The following is a 24,439-nucleotide window of genomic DNA, read 5'->3' as shown; positions in this document are numbered from 1 at the left end:
GTAGGACTCCTTGGGCGAGTGATCAGCTCGTCGCAAGGCCTCTACCTGTACACAAACACAGAAAAACGCACACAAACATCCATGCCCTGAGTGGGATTCGAACCCACGATCCCGGCTTCCGAGTGAGCGAAGACAGTGCATGCCTTAGACCGCTCGGCTACCGTGACCGGCACATGCGTCTTTACTTACAAATATTGTGGCACAATTAAAAGTATTACTTTATTATTGGCTTCGGTTGGCATAACTTGCTTCTTTATGGAGATGAGCACTTCTTGAGGAGAAGCCAAAACTGCAGCTACTCAAGAATTTCTCAGCATTTTATGGAACCCGAAAGTTCATTACCGTGTTCACAAGAACACTCCACTTGTCCCTTTTCTGAGCCGGATCAATCCAATCCATACCAGTCCAACCTATCTAAGATCCATTTTAATATTGTCCGTCCACCTACGTCTTGGTCTTCCCAGTGGTCTCTTTCCTTTTAGTTTTCCCACCAATATCCTACATGCATTCCTCGTCTCTCCCATTCTTGTTACATGCCCTGCCCAACTCATCCTCTTTGACTTGATTGTTCTAATTATACCTGGAGAAGAGTACAAGTTATGAATCTCCTCATTATGCAGTTTTCTCCAACCTCCTGTCACTTTATCCCTCTTTGGTCAAAATATTTGTTTTCTTATAAATATTGTAGCACAGTTAGAAGTATTATTTTATTAATGGCTTCGCTTGGCAAAACTGGTTCCATAAATAATTATGTGCCCAATTAAACGTTACACTTCGTTAAATGAATTAAAGACAATCGAGAGAGTGCTAACTTGTTAAAGGGACCTGCCCACAGGCGAATACAGTGTTGATGCATGTTTATGTACGTGCTACATAAACGTACGTAAATGCATTTAGATTCTCGGACCTGTGCGCGTGAGGCGCATTTGTTCTATGCTTTGGTAAGGGCAGAAGGGAGAGAGTCCCTGCCCGAACATGCGCCCCAGCAGGGAGACGCTAGACGTTGGTGACTGAGGCACAGTTTCACCACTACCTACCTAACCTCTACATAGAGCGCTGTGCGAGTAAGTGGCCGCAATGTGAACTATCTCTTCTTTCTTCGTTCTGTATCGTCCATATATCCGTGTTTCTTCGTTAGCTGCAGTGTGTATCCGACATCCTTCCCGCCTGCCCGGTTAAAGCGGGAATAGTTTGGACGAAGGGGTGGGTATCTGTCGGCAGTCTGCTGTGTACTGAACAACTACGAAAACCGAAATGTACATACCGAGCCAACTCTTTATGCTCATGAACCAGCACAAAGTGAACCCCTAGTACTGTTCATAGATTTATGTGACAGTTGTTGTGTTTAGTTTCTTTGGTTGGTAGAATTATAACCTCAAACCATGTTTTAATTGGTGATTAAGTAGAAGAAATTTGTGTTTAATAGTGCAGATATGTGAAAGTGAAAATGTAGCATTGATAATTGGATATAATTGTTGTTTAAGTGTATTCTACCAGAACAGACATAGGAAAAAATCTCAAAATATTTTCACCTGACTGTGTACTAGATAACTTGCGCAACTTAGAATCTGTGTCATAACAAAGGAATGTTAAGACGCCTGGAATATCTTCTGAAAGGTAACGTGAACGTAACAATTTTGTATGTATAGTATTGTGTAAATTCGTTCGCATGCGGTGTTACTTAACCCGCTCATGCTAAACAGTTTTGTAAACATTTGGACAAGAGTCTTTTTGCCGGAAGGGATATTGATTGTAGATAATTTCATAAGGACGAACTATACTTGATATTCTAATATTTACTCAAGTATTAAAAAAGTTTCCGAAGTTCTCTAGAACTCGAAATGTTTATTACCTTGTTCAGAAGGGTCTGTCACTGGTCTCAGTAGTGAGCCAGTTGAATTCAGTCCATGCCTTCACATGTTATTTCTTTTATGATCTCTCTAATTTATTTATTTTCAATTATATAGGACATTTTCGATTATGTCGAATATGTTTTACATACAGTATATTCGAGACCATATACTCTTCAAGTAGTGAATTAATCTTTGCCATAGACATTTATATAAATATCAGATACTATTGATGTTTGACTGAATTATTATTAAATTCGTATTCGTATGCATCGATGTTTAGTCAGCTGTTTTACGAATAGTTCCAGATACAACTTATAAGATTATGAATAAAACGTGAAGGACGCCGAGTGAATACATTTTGCAATACATTAAATTAATCTAGAATTTTCATAGAGAGAACAAACAACAGGAAAAATAAATACATTTACCAAACATAAAACAAAACATAAGTTTATCCTCGGGTATCCTATATTTTTTAACTTTCTTTATGTTTGGTTGATTTATTCTCTTATTTACTGCCCATTTTCTCTTCCCGGTTTTCTTCTGTCGTCTGAGGAAACCCACATAGGAACACGAGATTTCCGCACATCGATATGATCATACAATTTGGTCATAAGTAATTTATGAGTGAATCCATTATATATAAATTATTTTATTGAAGTTTGTTAGCTTAACGTTGTGTGTATGTGTGGCCGCGTTAAACCACCGTGAGCGGGAACATTTGACTATTGCGTCATATTTGCCGCATTAAAGGACATGCGTGCGTTGATGTATTGAAATGGAAAGGAGTTATTTGTTTTGAATCACAAGGAATCGTGAAACTACATATAATGCAATTACGCTAACGTCGACAGCAAAGCAAATTAATATTGACAGCATTGATTTTAATGTAACAATCAAATAAGGTAGAGGGACTAGAAAAATGGCGCAACGAATTTTTGCATTTTTCTGTGACACGAACAAAAGAAGGTCTTTTGACTAAATCCTGTACAGCGATCACAGAAGCCATGTACGAAACCGCATATCACTAATCACTTTTGAGTAATGATATTAATTAAATGATGAAAAAGAAAGCGAAGTACCATCGCGTGAAAATGTGTCTTTATCTCGGCACTAGTTGGAAATGAGTGGCGATCAGAGTGGCCGCGCGGTCTAAGGCATGAACTCTCTTCGCTCCCTTGAACGCTAGGACCGCGGGTTCGAATCCGACACAAGACATGTATGTCTACGTTTATGCCGTGTTTGTGTTGTTCTGTGTGTACGTAGCGGTCGTGCGACGGGCTGACCCCCAGTCCATGGAGTCCTGCCGTCTATGTTAGGATTAAGAAACTTGAAAAGCGGACAATTTCCAACAAAATGTCTATAGAGCCGTAGGTAAGTAGGTGGAGGTGAGTGGTCAGCTTCACTTCCCGGATGCTTTACCGCCGGTATCCATAGGAGAGGAGACTGCGTGGGCACCAGAACCGATCTGGACGACGTGGAATAGAGACAAGTTTCTTGCCCCTGCTCGGAATCGAACCCCAGCTGGCCAGCCCATAGCCCATCGCTATACCGACTGAGACATCACGGTTTCCTTGACTAAATAAAAGTACAACACAATCCTCTCGCATTATGTTTCACAAAAATGGAAAGAGCACAAAGTATATAGAAAACTGATAAGAGAAGCACCATTTTGGTACAAAGTTCAGCACACAAAACAGTGATGAGACGGTACAGTTATTGTCCAGATTTTGAATTAGCCTGCCGTAGTTTAGTTAGTTATTAGAGAGGGTAGGTTTCCCCTTGCACTTAGACCTGTAGTGGTTCATTGTGCTTCATGATTTCTACCAGCATCTATATTCTTCCGGTATTGGTGCTTAACATCAGTCCCGCCCAGCCAGTGAGATCGGCTCTACTGGCTGAGAAGTATCTATAATGCTTCCCCCATCTACCGGAGGTATTAGTGACTGCTGTTGGGCGGCAAACGTCCGCAATTTTGGCTCAGTGACCTCCTTTGGAGGTATGCGATTCTTTTACTTGCCGTAAAGCTACGACACGGGACCCATGGCTTAAAGTCCTTCCCGGAGGACTTGTTCCCTGAATTTTTCCGCCCTTAAAAATTCGACGACCTCCGTCGGGTATTTGAACCCGCGTACTACGAGTCATAAGGTGGGAACGTTACCTCTAGACTACGGAGGCCGCTTAGCCTACCGTAACCGAAGACATTGGCCAAGAGGTACAGCCGCCGACTCGTTTTCAGGAGGTGTTCGTTTAGAATTTCGGCCCCCACACTGGCCATTCTGACATAATTACGTAGTTTATATCAGTACATCCCGCTAAAATCCGTGATATTATTAGATTATGTCACGACCCGTTCCTTGCAAATTCTTTCAGTTCATCATTAACCTTATCATCCGAAGCTACTTTGTCATGATAGATCGTTAATACGACCTTTCCAAAATTCCGTTGCCTTTAGTACATAAGCGAACTATACCGACCGAGCGACCTCCGCTTGTCGGCGAAGTTAGTGCCAAATTTGCGGATAGAGGGTGTCGCGTGGTCAGCCCAACGGATCCCCACGTTCGTCAATCTCGGATTTCTAGACCGGATCCGCTATTTCCTTGAAATAGCTCCTCAAATATCCTCACGAGGCTGAGTGGACCCCGTTCCACATACACTACTTATCAGAAAATCTGGTAGCGCCAGAAATCGAACCCAGGACCTCTGGATCTGTAAACAGGAACTCTAAACACTAGACAACAGAGGCGGTCCCCCAAAAGGATATCGGAATTAATTTATATATTTTACTTTTTATTTTATGTTGACATACACCGTTTGCCTACAGTTCGTTCCTATTACATACGGGGCACAGTGAACTGCAGCTCGGAGACAGGCGATAGCGTGTTCACTTGATACTGGCTCGCAGGCCGGGATGTGACCTTCGAGCTGCTCACACAGTGCCTCTCGTAATAGTAGCACTTCAGCTTGTCAGCGAGTATATGTTGTCTCGTCACCAGAATGCAGAGCGAAATAGTAAGTTAAAGACAGGTAATAAATGCAAAGGTAAAGCTAACCCTGTAACAAGCCGTGTAGGCCCATAGCGTTGTGAGAGGTCGAGTCTCCCACATTTTCTAGACAGTCGGCTCACAGATGGCGGTAAGTTTGTCAGCCTTACGCACCGGCTGCACTTTACCCCACAGGAAGATTCCTGGTACTCATTTCTGTTAGAGGCTGAGCCTAAGCCAGGTCCCTAGTACGGATGGAAGAATTAGGTCAATTGAAAAATCCAATGACGTCATTGGAAGTCGAACCCGCCACCTTCCGGCTTGTAGCATAGTGCCTAAACCAACTACGCTACAGCGTGCCCCCCACCCCCGTGTATATTCTTCGTTTAATGTCAGATACAAAGTTTCACATACATACGAAGCTACAAGCATAATTATACTCTCGAATATTTTAATTTTTAAATTTTTGAGCAGCAGACGAGAAGATACAAAATGGTACTACCTCGAATTCAGTTTCTCTTAACTTCCTCTGGATTCATCTTTTAGTTGTTACTGTCGTTCCCAAATACTTAAAACTTCGTCCCAATTTAAACAATCTATTACCTACCTTTGGGGCACGCGTTAGCGTAGTTGGTTGAGGCACTATGCTACAAGCCGGAAGGTCACGGGATCGAATCCCGATGAAGTGGATTTTTTCAATCTACCAACTCCTCCCAGCCGCACTGTAGCCCTGGGGTCGATTCAGCCTCTAACAGAAATGAGTACCAGGAATTAATTAAATAATATTCCTGGGGGAAAGGGTGGCCGGCGCGTAAGGCTGACAACCTCACCGCCTTCTGTGAGCCGATTGTCTAGATAATGTCGGATCCTCGACGTCTCACAATCCCATGGGCCTCCACGGCCTGTTATAGGAATAGCTTTATCTATTGACTGGGGGCAATTTGAGAACAGGGTGCTGAGGAAAATATTTGAACCAAAGAGGAATGAAACTGCATAATGAGGAACTTCAAAACTTGTACTTTTCGCCAAATATTATTAGAATTATGAAGTTGAAGAGAACGAGATGGGCAGAAAATGCAACAAGCTTGGCGGAGAAGAGAATTGCGCATAGGATTTTGGTGGGAAGTCCAGAAGGACTAGGAAGATCTGTTCGTAGATGGGCTGTTAATATTAAAATGGATCTTAAAAAAATAAGATGAAGAGGTATGTACTGGATTGATCTGTCTCAGGATAGAGGCCATTGAACACGGCAATGAATCTTCTGGTTCCATAAAATTTTGTTGAAATTTTTGAGTTGCTGAGCGAATGGCGGTTAGTGAAGAAGGGCTCAGCTGCATGGAGTTAGTCAGCACATCAACTTCATCCTCTGCGTCAATGAATATGACGGGTCTGTCAGTCTGTACGAAACAGGTGGTGTGATGTGAAGCTTGCTTTTAACTCGTTTTGTGCTGCCTGTCTCTCGCTTGTTTGCATGCACTCCATAGACATTCAGAATGAAGCATAATGTAATTATTCTGGAAACACTTGACAATATTATCTTTAGTATGCCAGACCATAGTTCAGAAGTGTTAGCTGCACTCAGTCCATGGCCTGTATGTTCAGTGATGCATGACGCATGCAATGAGAACAGTGCAATTGAACAGTAATTAGTCTGAAATAAGCGCCTCTACTAATATAGTAAACAAAAGTGTTGGGGCCGCGCCGTAGCTCAAGCGGTTAGTCGCTGGCTTCCCACCGCGGCGGCCCGGGTTCGATCCCGGGTCTACTCAAGTTGGATTTGTGGTGGACCGATTGCTCCACAATCACCCTCACCTATCATCTGGGGCTGGTACAATAGGCCAGAAGTGGCCGCAGTACAAGGGACTTAGTCCCACCCCACTAGCAATAAAAAACAAAAACAAAAGAGTATCAAGTTAAAAATAATCAGTTAACTGAACTACGTTTATTACAGCTCCACTTTAACTGCACAATTATAATAACATAATCAATATACGCAAGAAATTAGTATACAACGGCCGGAGCGTGAAGAGACCCCTCCTTTACCTCCTACTAATGCCGAGGTCAAGCGTGGTGAAACTGTACTCCATTACCATACACATCTTCGTGGCATTGTGCTTAATTAATTAATCACCACTTTGCTTTTACCTCAATATCTGATTAAGCTTAGTCATTATCTCTCGCCTCATATTGCATTGTAACGTATAAGCATTTTCCTCAGGATGTCCCCTGCAACGGTGTCAGAAATCCCTTGATCCACGTAGGGTAAAGGTGAAGTTGTCAGTGTGCTCGGTTAATTAAGTATCACGCTAAAATACCGGTGGTGGGAGTAGAAATATACATGGGAGAGTCTGTAAGTAGGTCACCAATGAATATAATACGTAAAACATATGATATTTGAATCTGCAAAACATATTTATTTCACGATATATCCTCCATCAACATTTATGCACTTGCTCCATTTTCTTACGAGTGCGTCGAAACCCGCAACCTAGATATTTTTGACTGTTCGTCTCAGCCACCTCCGCACGTCCGTTTTAATCTCTTCGTCATCAGTGAAACATTTGCCACGCTTCTCGATCCAGTTGTGAATCACTTTAGGCGAAGAACACTTCCCACTCTAAACAGAAAATATTTCTTTATGAATATTCTTTACATTGAGTCCTTTCGCCAGCAAAAGAGCATGATAGAAAGTTGTTTTTCTGTAGTAAGATCCTCAAATGCTGTGGCCATGTTGACTACTGAAACCAGCCTCGGATAGTGCCCATGCGCTTCTGCTACCTAGACTGTCATTAAGCTGCCAGTATAAATGATGGTCGGCCATCTGTACTGAGTGATCATTTTGTTCAAATTACAAAAACAAAATCTGTGGCTTTAGTCCGCAAGCAAACTATACCGACCGAGCGATTGCCGCTTGTCGGCGAATTTAGTGCCAACTTTAGCGCATAGAGGGTGTCCCGTGGTCAGCGAAACGGATCCCCACGGCCGTTAATTTCGGTTTTCTAGACCGAAGCTGCTACTTTTCCATTGAAGTAGCTCCTCAATTATCCTCACGAAGCTGAGTGGACCCCGTTCAGGACCCACTACATCTCAGAAAATCTGGCAACGCCGGGAATCGAATCCGGGATCTCTGGATCTGTAGCCAGGAATTCTCGCCACTATACTAGAGAGGCGGTCCATCTTATTGAAATTATTGACAAACAAATCGTGAAAGAATGCGCTTCAAAGATTTAAAACTTTCATGTGAATTTCCACAAATTTCATACACTGTTCTCTACGAGATTATCACAGACTAGGTTCTCAGAGCTTGGTGCGGATGGGCTCCGAAAATACTAAGGCTGCTTACAAAACACAGAAAATGGATTCGGCTTAGATTTTTAGAGCGGTACCACAAAGATTGCAATGAATTTCATAATCACATTGTGATGAAACCTTGGTTTCATTTGTGAATGTTGAAACCAAAGATCTGTCAAAGCAGTGCATACACACACACTCGCCAAACAAGCCGAAATTTTAAAGAAACGTTATCTGCCTGCCAGAAAGCTGACAGAAACTCTTTCTGGGGTAGGAAAGGAGTGCTGATAGCAGAATTCATGCAACGAGGGACAGAAATAACGTCGGAAGTGTGTTGCGAAACTTTTAAGAAATTTGGAATGCTGACACCCGGTGTAATACTTCTCCATGTCAATGCACACACGCATTCAGCTGCTCACACTGAAGCACAAACTGTATGTTGTTTGACCACCCTCCTTACAGTTGTGATCTCTCTCCGAGCGACTACATCCTGTTTATCTATCTGAAGCTTTTCAACAGTAATGAGGGGTTGATGGAAGGTGTCAAAACGTGACTGAGGTCCCAGGCGGCAGACTTTGACACAAACATAAAACTTTATTCCCCCTATGCGACAATTGCCTCAGTTTAGGTGATGAATACGTTGAGAAGTAGCTTAATTTTGTACTATATTTTCGTGTATACGAGTAATATAATTTTGTTTTCTTAATGCTTATCTACGATGGGGTACCCAAAAGAAACCGAACTAATTTTTTTGTGGGCAGAGCTTTTGTAGTACCGCGTTTTGCCGCTATGAGCGCATAGAGCTAACATTCCTGAGTCGATAAGCCGACTACCGTTGCTTCAGAAGGTAAGGACTAGTTTCGGCAGAGTTTATAGTGACAACTGTTTTGTGTGATCGTCGTTTTTGCAATGGCTGATTTTCGTGAACAGCGTGCGGCGGTGAAATTCTGCTTTTTGCTCGGGAAAAGTGGAACAGAAACTCTTGAAATGTTAAAAACGGCGTACAAGGACGATGCTATGGGGAAAACTCAAGTGTTTGAGTGGTTTTCCCGTTTCAAAAATGGTGAAATGTCAATTGATGACAAACCTCGTTCTGGTCGTCCTTCCACGGCCCGAACACATGAAAATGTTGAAAAAATTCGTGAAATCATCAAGGAAGATCGACGACGGACCATTGAAGAAATTGTGGAGCTGTCGGGAGTGACTTGGAGCTCAGTTCAGCGAATTTTGACAGAAGATTTGGGAATGAAAAGGGTGGCTGCGAAATTCGTGCCACGACTGCTGACTGCTGAACAAAAACAAGGTCGCGTGGAAGCATGCTGTGCTTTGAAAGAAGAGTCCCGAAATGATCAAAACTTTTTTTCAGCGTTTTGCTGATATTGCTGAGGTGAAGGGAAAAAACGACGGAGGCGCTGTCAAGCATCTCAAAAGATGAATTTAGACAATTTTTGAAAAATGGAATAAAAGACTAGACAAGTGTATTAGTGTAAGTGGAGAGTACTTTGAAGGGGATTGAAGGTTTGTGCTTACAATTTGAATAAATAAGTTAAAAAAAAAGTTTGGTTTCTTTTGGGTACCCCCTCGTACATTCCGAATATCCCTCGTATCAAAATTGTTTCGGAGGTTAAATCTACTTCCGTCATCTAGCATAAACAGTTTGGAAGGATCCATCGAATCGGACTCGTTAGACAACGCAGGATCCTGATAACCTGACAACGGAAGCTTCCGAAATATGGTACAACGTGTATGTGACTAAGAAAAAGGAGAATACCCAACACTATTGCACTAATTATTAATATGCAAGTAGTAGAACGGTAAGAAATTTGGAATGCTATAGGCCTTTCTTGTTTCGAGTAAACGTGTGCAGCTTGGTTTGGTTTTTGCGGAGGGCAATCGCGTAGAATCTCCCTAAGGGTACTGGGCGCGCTAAATGATCTCATACTGAAGCCATTCTCTCTTGGAGAATACCAAGTTCAGGCAATATCGTCTTCTCTCTGCAACGGAAAGCAGGCGAGATTACAGGTACTGCGAGCTGGAAATATCAGGATGATTTAGGACGACTTTTATATTTGTCGTTGGTATATGAAGCGTAATATATCGTCGAATTATCAGTAAAATAATGAGGAACAGAGGTTTATACATATTATTTTGATCGCCTTTTCTTAATTGAAAGATAATACACATACCTGACGAACTCACAATTATTGGTGATCTTTCAAACACATTATTATCATAATTTCCTTATTTAAAACAAAAGAAGGTTTGTGTGATCACCTTGCTGTGCACAACCCCTTAATTTTTGGGGCTTATGAGGCTTATGGAACACGTTGCTGTCTCTATGACAATGTTCAGCCTCCATAATTTTTGTTAGGAGGTTTATGAGATCACCTTATTGTTTGTTTTTGGCACGCCCCTCCAATTCTTTCTCTTTTCATTCGGTCTTTTTCATATCAAATGAAATAAGGTACTTGGTTCTTTCCAAACTCCTTGTTGAGTATAACGTCAGCAATGTTAACTTTTTAATCATTAAGAAGTCACAAGTAATAACCTCATTTGAAAAACTACCCACCGGTCAAGGTAACCCAGCAGTCTAAGGCATGCACTGTCTTCGTTCGCTCTGAAGCCGGGATCGTGGGTTTGAATCCAACAAAAGGCATCGATGTTTGGTATGTCTATGCGACTATTCTGTGTTTGTGTTCTGTGTTTAGGTAGAGGCCTTGCGAGAAACTGATTACTCGTTCAAGGAGTCTTATTACTTACTTACTCACTCATGGAGCTGAGCCCTTCTTGAGGAGCCGCCAATTCTGCAGCTACTCAAGAATTTCCCAGCATTTTATGGAACCCGAATGTTCCTCACCGTGTTCACAAGAGCCCTCCACTGGTCCCTATCCTGAGCTAGGTCTATCCAATCCATACCATTCCATCCTATCTCTCTAAGATCCATTCTAATATTGTCCACCCACCTACGCCTTGGTCTTCCCTGTGATCTCTTTGCTTCTGGCTTTCCCATCAATATCCTATATGCATTCCTCGTCTCCCCCATTCGTGCTACATGACCTGCCCACCTCATCCTCTTTAGTCCTATAGTCTGTAAAATGATCAGAATGAATAAAAAAACAACCTCGATACCATAAGGTATAAGAAGAACGGATTAAGTAAGTAAGTAAGTAAGAAAAGTTCCAAAATATATATGGGGGTTGAGATACTGCGGTTGTAACAAACCGAAGAAAATTAAGAGCTTGAAAGGCGACAGCAGAACCAACATCTGCTGCAAATCCAATAGACCTGTGTGGCTCGACATTTGATTTTCTCGAAAGTTTTTATAGCCTGTTGCTTATTCGCAAGCATTTAATGCTCAGAATCAGTCAAGTGGTTGAAGACAGTGTGTTCCCCACCGCGTTCCACGAGGAGTTGCCCTACATTTCGCAGATGTTTTTCCGTAATTGTGATTGTTATTGGAAAGTAACGTTCAAACACGTGTGGGATGTCGATGCTTGAAGAGACAATCACGTATTAAACTTCTATATCAATATTTATTGTTGCTATAATGTTGGTGTCTCCACCTTATGGTGGTGAGGGGGTTTGAGTATGCCAAGGACCCTGAGAGCTATACCAGCGGTAGCGTAGCTACTGGCAGGGCCTCCCTTGCTGGACAGGTCAAAGGGTAGGCATCAGACGAAGAGAGATACCAAAAACCAAAAACTGATGCCGGAAGCAGCGTCATCAGTAGCGACTTGAAGCACAGAGCAAATGATGCTCGAGATGGTTCAAGTTCGTATAGCAACAGGCGTGACCAGAGTGGTTTGAACGGCTGTTGTACTGCGATGTGGAAAGCAAATGGAAAAACTACCACATTATCATTTTTCCTGGATAGTCTCTTTCCAAGAACAGAGATACCATGTATGCGACCAGAAGACGAGGAAGAAGACGTAAGAAGATGCTGGTTGAACTGTTTTGGAGAAACTGTTTTGGAAGAGACTGTGGACCTGTCGTCTGACAGATTACTGATGAATGAATGAATGAATAATGAACATATGGACGAGCTTCAGTCTATCGTGCCTTCGTTAGTCGTTGCGTAGCAGCGCGTCGGGCGATGGGAGATTCTCCTCTTCCGAGTCTGAGTCTTATGCTACGACCGACGGTCAGTCGGCCAGTCTGTCTTGGAATAAAGCACACATCTGGGGCTTACGGCCAGATTGTTATTACTGTCAGACAGTTGCGGGTTTATTAATGTGGGGCGCTCTATCTGACGAGAGGACGGGTCTGTCGTTTACAATTGCTGCTGGTCGTCGCTAGCGCAGTCATTCTCTTATCGGAGTCCCGTGGGACTCGCGACTAAATTTTACTGTCTCAGATTTGAGACTTCCCTTTTCGTCGCCTCCCACAACTAGCAGTGGTCCGGTGGAGGTAATGGATCCAGCCTCCGCACTACATGAGTCTGCGCTTCTGTGTTGGTTCACGCTATGTAACTTAGGGCTGGACTAGAGAGATCACTGTTCCGTTACCATGTTTCACTTATCTGTTTCCGGGGATATCTGATTATTGAGCCGTTGTGTAGCAGTGGATGTTTTCTAGCTACGATTGTGACTATGATGTTGCAGGTGCGTTGGCGTTACAGTGCGCGAACCAATGGGCGTTGGTACTACCGTTGTCATCGCTGACTATCTAGCGCTTGGTTATTTTGAGTGGCTCACACGTACGTTTCAATCTACACGCGCTAAATGGCAAAAATTTCGACCTTAACAAAAATCGTTATATCTGACAGAATGTGGCATCTCTTTCACATTTCATCTGAACTATGTCATGAGGCATTTCAAGGAAAATTTATCCTTTATTTGTAGATCCTCGGGAGCTTTTATACATTGTTTATGTAGCAACGTATGAGGAAGACCTCTAACAACTTAAAATGGCGTCTTGAAAGGGTAGGAAATAAGCTTGGTACTTCTAGGATTACTGTTGTATGTTTCGTGTTCCCAGGTTACCCTTTGTTTCCACAACAACAGGTAAATACTTTACATACGTGCATTGTATAAATATATCACAGTTACTCAGAAAGATGCAACTAACGTGTTGAACTAGCGCGCTCTTCCATTAGGCCGCTCGGAATATGGAGTAATTTACGACAGGACAGGCAGAGCACGCGCAGAAGTGCTTTAAATATTCATATGTTACTTTGCGCCTATGCATCTTTAAAGGTGCGTTCTTTGTCAGTCTTATATCCATTTTATGTATTCTTGCTGTAAGCTGGGGTAATTCACCCCGTAGAATGAAAGGATTTGGACCGGATGATAGGGGCTTCTTTCTTGTCTACAACCCCCAAACCTACAGAGGTTCTTATCCAAGGTGTGAAAGGTAAAGGTAAAGTCACTGTGCCTAATTGACTAAGCACTAAGCTATAAAGACGTGTGGGGGAGTGGATGTATGAATCCACGGGTACCAGGAACAGATCTGGAGCAGTGTGAATTTAACTACTTAAGGGTCCCATACACGTACGAGCCTGACTTTGTCCGGGTTCCGATGAGCCAAACTTGTCCGTGTGTGGGTCGCAAAGTTGGGAGTCAGCTCATGCGTTCGTGGTGAAATTAATCCGAGCCAGACTCGTACGTGTATGGGCCCCTTTACAGTATTTCGTACAGAGGTCAGTAATGCTTGTGGAGTATGGTCCCCTGTAAAATTTTACTCGCTTCATGGCGTTGTGTTTAGCGACAAGGAACTTTTTATGTTTACTCGTCATTTTCTTTTCTTTCATTTCGCTCTCTCTCTCTTATATCTTCGTATTCCTCAGGTACGTTGTTCTTTTGGGTCAGAAGTATTTCCCGGACGAAACCACTGAGAAAATAAAAGAAGTGATAGCTGATGTGACTTAAAGTCGAAATTTTTTCCGAAATATTTGTGTGCAGAACTATACCAAGCCATGTCACAATTCGTCCAACGTTTCAAATTAAATTAAAGTCTATTTGAAATATAAGAATATTCCTGTAACAGGCACTGAAGGCCCATAGGGTTGTGAGACGTCGAGGCTCCCATATTTTCTAGAAAATCGGCTCACAGATAGCGGTGAAGTTGCTAGCTTTACGCGCCTACCGTACGCCCTTTACACCCACGAATATTTCTGGTACTCATTTCTGTTAGAGACTGAGTCGACTCCATGGCAATAATGCGGCTGGAAGGATTAGGTCAATTGAAAAACCAAGTGACTTGTAGCGTAGTACCTCAACCAACTACGCTACCGCATCTCACAGAAGTCTATATACAAGGCAGTGAAGGCTAAGTAATATTTTGAGAACGCACCTAATAATTTCAAGAGCGGTGAACCAAAGAGTTTAGCTCAAACGTTAGCGCTATTGACATGAAGGTACTCTTTTCGAACCCTGACTGGAATGCCAATTATCCCGTCTGGCGTTCTCGAGATTTTCTTCAGTTCCTTCGAGGAAATTTAGAAGCAGTTCTCAAAGTAGTCACGAAACTTCAATGTAATTTTCGGTTTGTTTCACTGATCACCCTACCATTCGACTCTATGTAGCCTACAGTTGCTTATAGCGCCGTTTCTCTGGGGTATTTACGTCGTCGTCGGATGCTGGAATACAGGCAGATAGCAGCGAATGTAAAGCTCATAGATGAACTTGAAAGGATTTGAACGATAACAGTTGCGGGTTATTCGAGACACTATTCAGTCCTTTGCCTCATGGAACCGAAAGGAACCTCTCGTACAGGATGCGCGGTGTCGCGGCAGAAATTCGAACAGAGCTAGTCCCGAATATGGTAATAGAGCTTTACCGCTGAGGCAACCCGCTCGGTGGACAACATCATTAACTATACAATAAAACAATAAACAGGGACAGCCGTTGTTTTCACGAAGTATTTTGGGCCCATTAAATATTCTAAATGAATGCCAATCCAAGTGTTGAACACCCTACTCCTGAGGTAAGGCAGTTAGTTGCTTCCGGTTGGGAGATATCCTGGGAAAGCTCTTCTTCTTCGTCTACTACTACTACTACTACTACTACTTTTTCTACCTTGATGCATTAGGCTTTCTGGCCTGTCCCCATTCACAAATAATTAGGAAATTACAAACAGTCGGTAGGAGTCCATGAAAGGGCGATCAGCTCTCTCTCAAGGACCCTCACACAGCAAAAACGCAGAAACTTTCATGCCTCTAGTGTGATTTAGAATCTACGATCCCAGGACTTGAACATCCGAAGATATCCCGTCGTTTAGACCTCGCGCTCACTGTCATAGGCTCTGGGAAAATTGTCTTGTAAATTCCATCCGTTATAACTTAAAAAATACAGGAAACATATTTTCTAATTTCATTCACTGCTTTCAGAAACACAGGTATTTAGCTACAAGAGTTCTCCAGACCAATTAAAGGCTTCCTACAGTAACTGTATCTCCTGTACTTTTTGAATTTCAATGTTACAAACGGCAGTTCTTCACTCTTGATGCCTGGCAAAACTGTCACCGACATTTGGCGTTGGTTTGACTGCTCGCTGCGTCCCAGCAACTGTCGTGCCTTCTCAGTGCACATGAATTTGCTGCACGCCATTTTCGCTGCTCCCTGCTGAAGTATTGTTGCATTGCGCTGCTCTGTTGGTTCAATATTGCGTTCTAGATTAAATATTTTTTTTGTAATTTGTTATTTGTTGTAACTGTGATAATTTTTAGGTGTATATTACATTTCTTAACACTGTGGCGAATACAGTCTTGAGTAGTTACAGTAGGAAAGATAGGAGTAATTAAAGCAAAGACAGTCAAACTAATTAAAATAGAGGAATGGTACATACAGATCCTAAACGCAGCGAATATAATTAAGATTATCTGTTTTTATGAGAATCTTTTGCTATACTCGTACGGTTGTGTTGACAGATCTGCGTAATTCGAAATGTTAAATACGATTAAATATTTTCTAGAGGAGAGTGAAACAAAAAGGGATAATTGCGTTTGGCTCTGCACCGAAAGACTTTAAAACGTGTTGATCTTGAATATGAGAGCACAGAAAATTTGTTCTTCATACATGGTGTCCCAGGAGAAAATGTCAGCATTCTGGGGTACCACAGTATCGGCCATTGTAAGCAAAAGTATGTACATATACGTACATGTGTCCTATTTCGAACAGTTCCCGAGGTAGAGCTATTTTACTCTACAGTTTCAAAAGTATTGATAAGAAAGACATATTACGTACTCTTTCCAATACCGGTATTTATTGCTCAGGTGACCAAGTTGGTACAGTTTACGTAGCATAGTATATATAATATAATATTGTGACATGTTGACCCCTACCTCCCCAGCGGTACGTGGCGGTAAGGTAACGCTCGCGTTCTTACGGTAATAGGCGAGTTCCCGCCCCGCCACTCCCCTCCGCGGTGACGTCACCGAGGGATATCGCGGTCGCTAGGCAACGCGAGTCAACAGCGGCGACGTTACGATAGTAACAGCGGTTACCTCCGCTAGCGTTACATAGCAACACAGCGCCAGGCAAAAAGGGTGCCTATTACGCGGCCGTTTTCCGTATGGTCCGATCGAGGCTACATGAGGCGCAGCGAAGGCTATTCACAGTCAGTTGTACTGAGTTGTACTGAGTCAGTCAGTGAGTCCTGGAGCTACCGCCGAGTTAGCCAGCAACCAGTCAGTTGTATTGTGGCATTTGGAGTGTACTATTTGTGATACTGCAGATAGCAGTAATCGTAAATCTGTAATTTGGGTGATTGTAAGTGCGAATGTGAAATAAAATTCGCTACATCGAATACATCGAGAATTTATTTGTCGCGATATACCCCGCGATACGCGACAATATATATAATACCGTTCTGAATAAAGATACATTTACTTATGCACTTCACAGAACATTGACATTTCCTCCTGATACACACAGAGTTAAGATAGATGACACAATGAAATAGTAATTGCTAACCTCAGGGGGTGCCGGTTACGGTAGCCGAGCGGTCTAAGGCGTGTACTGTCTTAGCTCGCTCGGAAGCCGGGATCGTGGGTTCGAATCCCGCTCAGGGCATAGATGTTTGTGTGCGTTTTTCTGTGTTTGTCTACAGGTAGAGGCCTTGCAACTAGCTGATCACCCGCCCAAGGAGTCCTACCGCATGTGTAAGATCTAGTAAACCTAAGTGAAACGGAGAGTTTCATGGAGGTAGGCCTAGGGCCAAATTGGGGCTGTAGCGCCACATAAAATGAAACCCTCAGGAGGTGTAATTACATAAACTCTGGAAACTACTGTTGTAAGTCTGCCCATTCAATATCAACACGCTTCTCTGACTGCAGTTACTGAGATTAACTTTACTCCTAGCGTGTTAGGCTATGTGGCTAGCATGGCCTTGCCTGTTAAAGTGGTTGTCCAATGTCACTTGTCACGTATTAAATACGGTAACTCCAGGAATTCCGTAGTAAGAGGCAGACTCTATATTGTGATTCTGAGGTTCTCAAAGAAAGTGTTATTATGAAGCTGGTTTGTAAATGCTTTTCACCGCTTACTTAGAAGACAGGTTGAGGACAGGTTTCAATAACAAATTGAGGTCACATCCTCCACGAAACAAAACAATTTCCGTTTATCAACTTACAGATGTAGAGTTAATCAGAACCCCAATTACAGAGACAGCCTTCAAGACTCCAGGAGTTTCAGTTTGCTATTTTCTGTGTGGATGTGAATACTAGGACGAATGCTAGATTGCATACTCTAGAACAGTGGTTCCAAAAATGATGAAGCATAGATTCTTAATATCAAATTCTTCTGAAACTATTCTTCATAGCTTCATGTAACCGCCCCTTTCTCAAACGACTGCCATGATTATGATATTAAAGAACACAAAATTTATTGATATTATTCATTGCCAGTGAAAGAGCATCGTTCAGAATTTTCACTATAAAAATCTTAATTACTTTTACTCGCAGTTTTAGTATGGTCTTAATTAGGAGTTGTTTAATAGAGACAATAATATTGTAACATATAGTGCCGTTGGTATGCAACGATCGCAAGAAGGAGCATGCTGTGTTCTGTAACGGTCGAAAAACACATCAGCGATATCCGAGCCATCGCTATGTAACCGGCCATATCAATAATAGAGGAATTTTTGAGGCAGTGTTTTCTGTTGGGTCCTCCCGGATGTTATATAGCGAAGACCCCAGGCCGCCTGAGTAACTTGAGTTGGGGAGTGTTAAGCTTAACCATGGAAGCTGAAGTATTTCCATTGTTAAGATTCGTTTCCAGGAATAGTCAAGTGAAAACATTGCAGGGGAATAGCTATATTGAGAGCCGTTACTAAACAACGACTAGTGAAATCGGACTGATTTTTAGTGTGGAATTCAGCAACTGTGTTATAGTTGTTTGTAGTTAGGACCTGTAAGTGGTCAATAAATGTATTCAGCAATCCATACTCCATCTATGATCACACATACAGGTAACAATATAGATACAAGCATAGAAGGTTAAGCTTATGTCAATAAAATGAAGAGGAAGGTGTGGGGTTTGGTGAATACCAGAAAGCGGTACTAATGACAAGAAGTTTGGAGACTATAATTCTAGTACATTGAAAGTATTAGGGATAATACTTAGCAAAACACACTGTTTCAATGCAACACATTATACTGAAATGTTCAACAGTCAGAGATTTTTTATGCTAGTGGGGTGGGACTAAGTCCCTTGTACTGCGGCCACTTCTGGCCTATTGTACCAGCCCCAGATGATAGGTGAGGATGATTGTGGAGCAACTGGTGGAATGAAGATTGGCAAGGGAAACCGAGGTAGTCGGAGAAAACCTGCCCCAGCGCCACTTTGTCCACCACAAATCCCACTTGACAAGAACCGGGGTCGAACACGGCCCTCCGCGATGGGAAGCCAGCGACTAAACGCTTGAGCTATGGCGCCGTCTAAACAGTCAGAGGTTACGCACCTTGCCTCACCGTCAAGTGATTTTTCAATTGCTTCTATTTCACACTGTTCGCTACACGGTATGTTAGAGATCGCACTTGCTGCGCTGCCTCCCTTCCACGTTTCCTCATTCTGAGAGAGTAAAAGGATTGTTATTCAGCGCTCTTTTTAAGGGATGTATCTTGTGTGTTTGTTACTGTATTTATTTATAAGAATTTGTGTACCCGTCAAGCACAACAATCGGTAAAATTAACTCACTTTCGCTCTATTGTGTCAACTGAGTTTCTATTAAAATACGGTATAACGTCGCAACATGTTCCGTCTCTCATTGACCCATCATTAAGCAATACAATCTACAAATATTAAATTACTGAACTGCTACGTTGCGACGTTATACTGTAATCCAATAGAGTCTCAGTTGTTACAATAGAGTGGAAGTGAATTATTTTTGATTGATTATTATGTTTGACAAGTATACCAATTTTAAAACCAAATTTTCAAGTAAAATGGGTTACGTGATTAGTAACTGTGGTTTCTGGATTTGATGATTGGATATTTGGACGTCTATTACAATTACAGTTGATTACAACAGTTCACAGATTCAGCTCCTTGAAGAACGTTAGTCTTACGACTGAGCTTGAAGAGTCTCCACGGTTACTTTTATAGAGGCTACTTCGTACCCATGGAAACTCCTCTGTCACAAATCCGTTGTCACGAATACGCGCTCACTGAAACGTTTGATACTAAGCAACCGAAGTTACACTCTTGACTGTGTTAGGAATGTGTTTACATAGCAACGGGGTTATTTGGACGTCTATTACAATTACAGTTGATTACAACAGTTCACAGATTCAGCTCCTTGAAGAACGTTAGTCTTACGACTGAGCTTGAAGAGTCTCCACGGTTACTTTTATAGAGGCTACTTCGTACCCATGGAAACTCCTCTGTCACAAATCCGTTGTCACGAATACGCGCTCACTGAAACGTTTGATACTAAGCAACCGAAGTTACACTCTTGACTGTGTTAGGAATGTGTTTACGTAGCAACGGGGTTTTCTCCATAGTTTAGTGCTTTGAGCAAATCTTTCGCAGTATATACAGTTTCAGCATTCTGACTGTACTGAAATAGCTCTAGGGAGATGTGTTTTCGGAAAGGAGTCGAAGCATTTTGGTACAGTACTAAACAAAACTGTTATCTGGAATATGCCGCAGTATAGTCTTGCAGAAAGTAACCGGCGTTTCTGAGGAATACACTGCCACCATTTTCATGGTCGAAGAGAAGCCCAACGCCGAACAGTTCGCTCTAGAGGTAACGTGCTGGGTTTGCATTTGGGATGTGCTCGTTTCGAATATCGGGTGGGATACCGGTTATTCTGATTGAGGTTTTCGTGGTTTTTCTCATTCCTTCCAGAAAAATTCCAGGATAACATCTTGATTAGGCCACGACCGCTTCCTTGCAAATGTTTTCTTATTCACCATTTATGTATCCATCATCCGAAGCAGCATAGTCTGGATAAATAACTATATAACTTATGAAGAGAAGAGGCAGAGAGAAGACAAGACTCTTCAAGTAAGTTTCTGCTCGCTTTTTGCTGCTCGTTAGATCTGCTTCTTGCTTGTCGCCTGATTGGTTTACCTTCGATCCTGAAGATAGAGGCAGTACGTTCATCTGACGCGTTGCTAAACGTCTACCAGAATACACGGCATAACATTCCAGAAGATTGTACTCTTCGTAGGATTATGAGAACGTCAGGTTAAAATTACGATACACAGAGTGACCCAAAAGTCACTTAACCTAACATATCCTCTCGTATTAACGGGAAGGCTCAGATTTTAATCTGCGAATCGATCCGTAGAACGGTTTCACAGAGTGGTGAGTTGTGCACTGAACATAGAGGCTGTCATTTCGAGCAATTTTTGTAAATTCGCTAAGCAATAAAAAAAACGTTTAAAAATTATCACGACTTATAAGTGACCCTATAGACGGGGTATGGATTATGAATAGATGTATTAAGCACTTATACACACCACTCGGATCTACAAATAATTACAGTGCTAATGCTAATCACCACATCACTCGCTAAGTCTTTCTCCAGCCTGCTATACCATCAGCCGTTCCCTAAAAGCGGCTTCTAGCAGTAGAGATTCTTCAGCTTCATGCACTCAGTTTCTATCTTCACAGCCTCCCATGTTGAAATAAACTCATAACTAACAGCTAACTGGGTAACCCCAATTGTCTTCCTCAAAACCACTTTGCACGGACAGAAGAGAAAACACCGTTTTCAAGAGTGACTATCGTTGTGTGTGTATTCGTTGCGGCGGGAACGTGTTTACCGATCCGTTTCCTAGAAACGGATTACATAACTCAGTTGTTTATTCGCCTTTTGCATAGTAAGGGCTGTAAACGCCACAATATTATATAATACATTTTACTAACCAGTTAACTGGCTTTTCGAGCACTCTGTGTTAATGTGTTCAACAAGGGCATGAAGCCATATCTGAGAGATCTTTCGCCTTTGAGATTTGAGGTGTACTATGGTGCGTCCATCTTCATGGTCGAAATGTACGATGCAGGACTTTCCACTTGAATGTCGGTGAACATGTACCAGATTTCACGACGTTATGTCCTAGAAGGCAGATTATTGTGAGTCTTGTTTTTTTTTTTTTGCTTCGTCCATCTCCGAAAGTACAATCTATGGCTCTATAGACCTTGTGAAACTTGGCAGTTTTCAATTTCTATATCTATACACAGTCAGTAGGACTCCTTGAACGGGAGATCAGCCGGTCGTAAGGCCGCAACCTACAAACAGAGCAACACAAACACAGAATAACCGCAAAGAGACATCCATGACTCAAGTGGGATACGAAACCATTGTTCGAGCAGGCAAAGAGCGTTCATGTTTTAAACCCCGCGGCCACTGTGATCGGCCATCTCGAGAGCTTCTTAAAGGATTTTAATGAAATTTTGTGGTTAGAATTTCATATTAAGAGTCTGAGGTCAAATTGTAATTACCTTCCTTTTCAGTTCGGCTTCAGTTATACATCTTACTCCTTTAGAGTAAAGTTGTCCCTTTGCTTAATTACTTAATTAAGCACCACCCATTGGTTAGGAGGCCGGGTGAGCTCCAGAATCTGCCTGAACGCTGTGGAGTAGAGAACAGTCTCTTACCCCTTTCGGGAATCGAACCATTGCCGTTCAACCCGTTGCTCTACCGACTGCGCTATTCGGTCTCACGATTTTTCTTTATACGAAGTTCAATTCAAACTCATGTTTATTTTAATGATGTCCTTTGGTTAAAAATGATATTCTTTGTATAACGTATACATCTCATATGGATATAAAGCTTTCATTTTAGACTTATTTTGATATGTTGTTTATTTAACAGAATACGAAGACACATTATTATGACTGTCTGGTTTTACATGCAATGTGCATTAGCTGATTTGTTTCTGTAGAGTGTGACGTCAAGGTAAATTCTATAGGCAATATCATAAAGTAAGCATTTAAAATATATTTCCACCCAATGTGGGAGGGGGACACGCGGTAGCGCAGTTGGTTGAGGCACTATACTACAAGCCGGAAGGTAACGGGTTCGATTGCCGATAATGTTATTGGATTTTGTACTTAACCTAATCCTTCCAACCGCCATAAGTTTCTGGGATCAACTTACCCTCTTAACATAAATAAGTACCAGGAATCATCATTGGGATAAAGGGCGGCCTGAGCGTAAGGGTGACAACTTCACCTCCATCTTTCGACTAATTGTGTAGACAGTGTGGGAGCCTCGACGTCTCACAGCCTCATGGGCCTCCATAATCTGTTATAGGAATTCATTTGTTTTTTTCCCCCTTTCCACCCTATTTGGTGCGCAGACTGTTCACCATTATTAACGTACCAAACCGCCCACCCCTGTTTCTTGTTTAACTCTGTCTCGCATGACTATTTCTTGCCTTCTAGGCTTGTGTTTCGAAGTGCTTGGTTCGAAACTCTGTCTGGTCATAGGCAGTCCTGGCGGAGAATTTTCGTGGTACGCGTTTGGCCTTATAGGGAAATGATGAAGTAGTGCCAGGATTAGGCTACTGTCGCCTCCTTCGAAGTCCCTGCCAATTCATCACTGTCCGCCGGACGCTAAATAATATAAGAAGTCACAGAGTCATCTTAAACAATCCAGAAGAAGTAATAGTAATAAAAGGGTTATAAGATGCAGAGTGTCATATCTTTATTTTTTAAGATCTTAGATAGTTTAAAATTCCCAGAAGGCTCAGACACAATAATGGAAGGTATTCGTGTATGCAGGTTCTTTTAAGCTGCAGTGATGATAAACGGAATTCTTCTCAGTTTCTCCTGAATTAAATAATGTGTGGGAACTGCCCACATTCAAGCAAGTGTGACAACGCAAGCGTCATTGCTTAGCAACGACGAGTAAACAACGGTTGCTAGGCAAAAGCGAGTAAACAGCGGTTGCTAGGGAACTTGTAAACACGGTATCTGACAACAGCAGTACCTATTACGTAACCGTTTTCTATATGTCCGACTCCAGGCTACATAAGAAGATACACTGAGTTACAGTGACAGTCTAGTTCTACCGTTCTTCAATACCAGTTCAGTGTTCGAGCAGTTCACTATTGTTATCCGTCTGTGTATACTGTGCAGCTGCAATAAATCCTATAGGACAGTTCAACTAGTGGTTGTCTATTCATTCATACGACATCCCACATTGGTGACCCCGACTATACAACACAAATAATGGACAGCGGTCGAATAGAAGACTGCAACAGTACGTAACACACATGGAGACTTTACAAGGCGAACTACGTACCAAACGAGAACAGGAAGACAAAATGGAAGACAAACAGCATGATGCTGTTATTACTAGCGGACCAGTACCAACAGAGACACCAAGAATTGCCGTGCGGCTTCCGCCGTTCTGGGGCGACAAACCAGCAGTTTGCTTCGCTCAAGCCGAAGCACAGTTCACTTTGGCAGGGATCAGTAGCGAGCAGACGAAGTTCTGCTACGTGATCTCGCAGTTGGACCAACGTTACGCATCGGAAGTAGAGGACATCATCACCTCTCCACCCGAACGAGGCCCCTACACCCTACTGAGGACCGAGCTTGTGAGGCGGCTATCCCCATCACCAGAGCAGCGCATCCGGCAACTCATCACGGTCGAGGAAATTGGCGACCGTAAGCCGTCCCAGTTCCTGAGGTACCTCAAAAGCCTCGCACCAGAGGTGTCCGATAACGTAATGCGAAGCGTCTGGACCAGCCGGCTACCCCGCAACGTGCAGAGCTTCCTCGCCGGCCAGAACGAGAGCAACTTGGAGGCCGCAGCCCTCTGTGCAGACCGCATCTCCGAGGTCGAAGTCCGGCCAGCGCTCGCTAGCGTTGATGGACCCACGGACATCGGCGCACTTCGGCAGGAGATCGCTGA

General features: G+C 42.6%; 1 protein-coding gene across 6 annotated transcripts in view; it reads left to right on the top strand.

Annotated features, from left to right (window-relative positions):
- Positions 1-1,043: 1,043 nt before the first annotated feature.
- Positions 1,044-24,439, top strand: part of LOC111872690 (glutamate receptor ionotropic, NMDA 2B) — a 567,290-nt gene continuing 543,894 nt past the window's right edge. For all 6 annotated transcript variants that reach the window (XM_033754794.1, XM_033754795.1, XM_033754793.1 and 3 more), the window contains exon 1: positions 1,044-1,617. Coding sequence is in view for 1 of the 6 variants with exons in the window: in XM_033754795.1 (XP_033610686.1) it covers positions 1,587-1,617 (31 nt within the window). In the remaining 5 variants the exon portion in view is untranslated. The remainder of the gene's footprint in view (positions 1,618-24,439) is intronic.

This window comes from Cryptotermes secundus, unplaced genomic scaffold (assembly GCF_002891405.2).
Source record: "Cryptotermes secundus unplaced genomic scaffold, Csec_1.0 scaffold143, whole genome shotgun sequence".
NCBI classification, from domain to species: Eukaryota; Metazoa; Arthropoda; class Insecta; order Blattodea; family Kalotermitidae; genus Cryptotermes; species Cryptotermes secundus.
The sequence above is the reverse complement of the archived record's forward strand: the minus strand, read 5'-3'. Positions and strand labels throughout refer to the sequence as shown.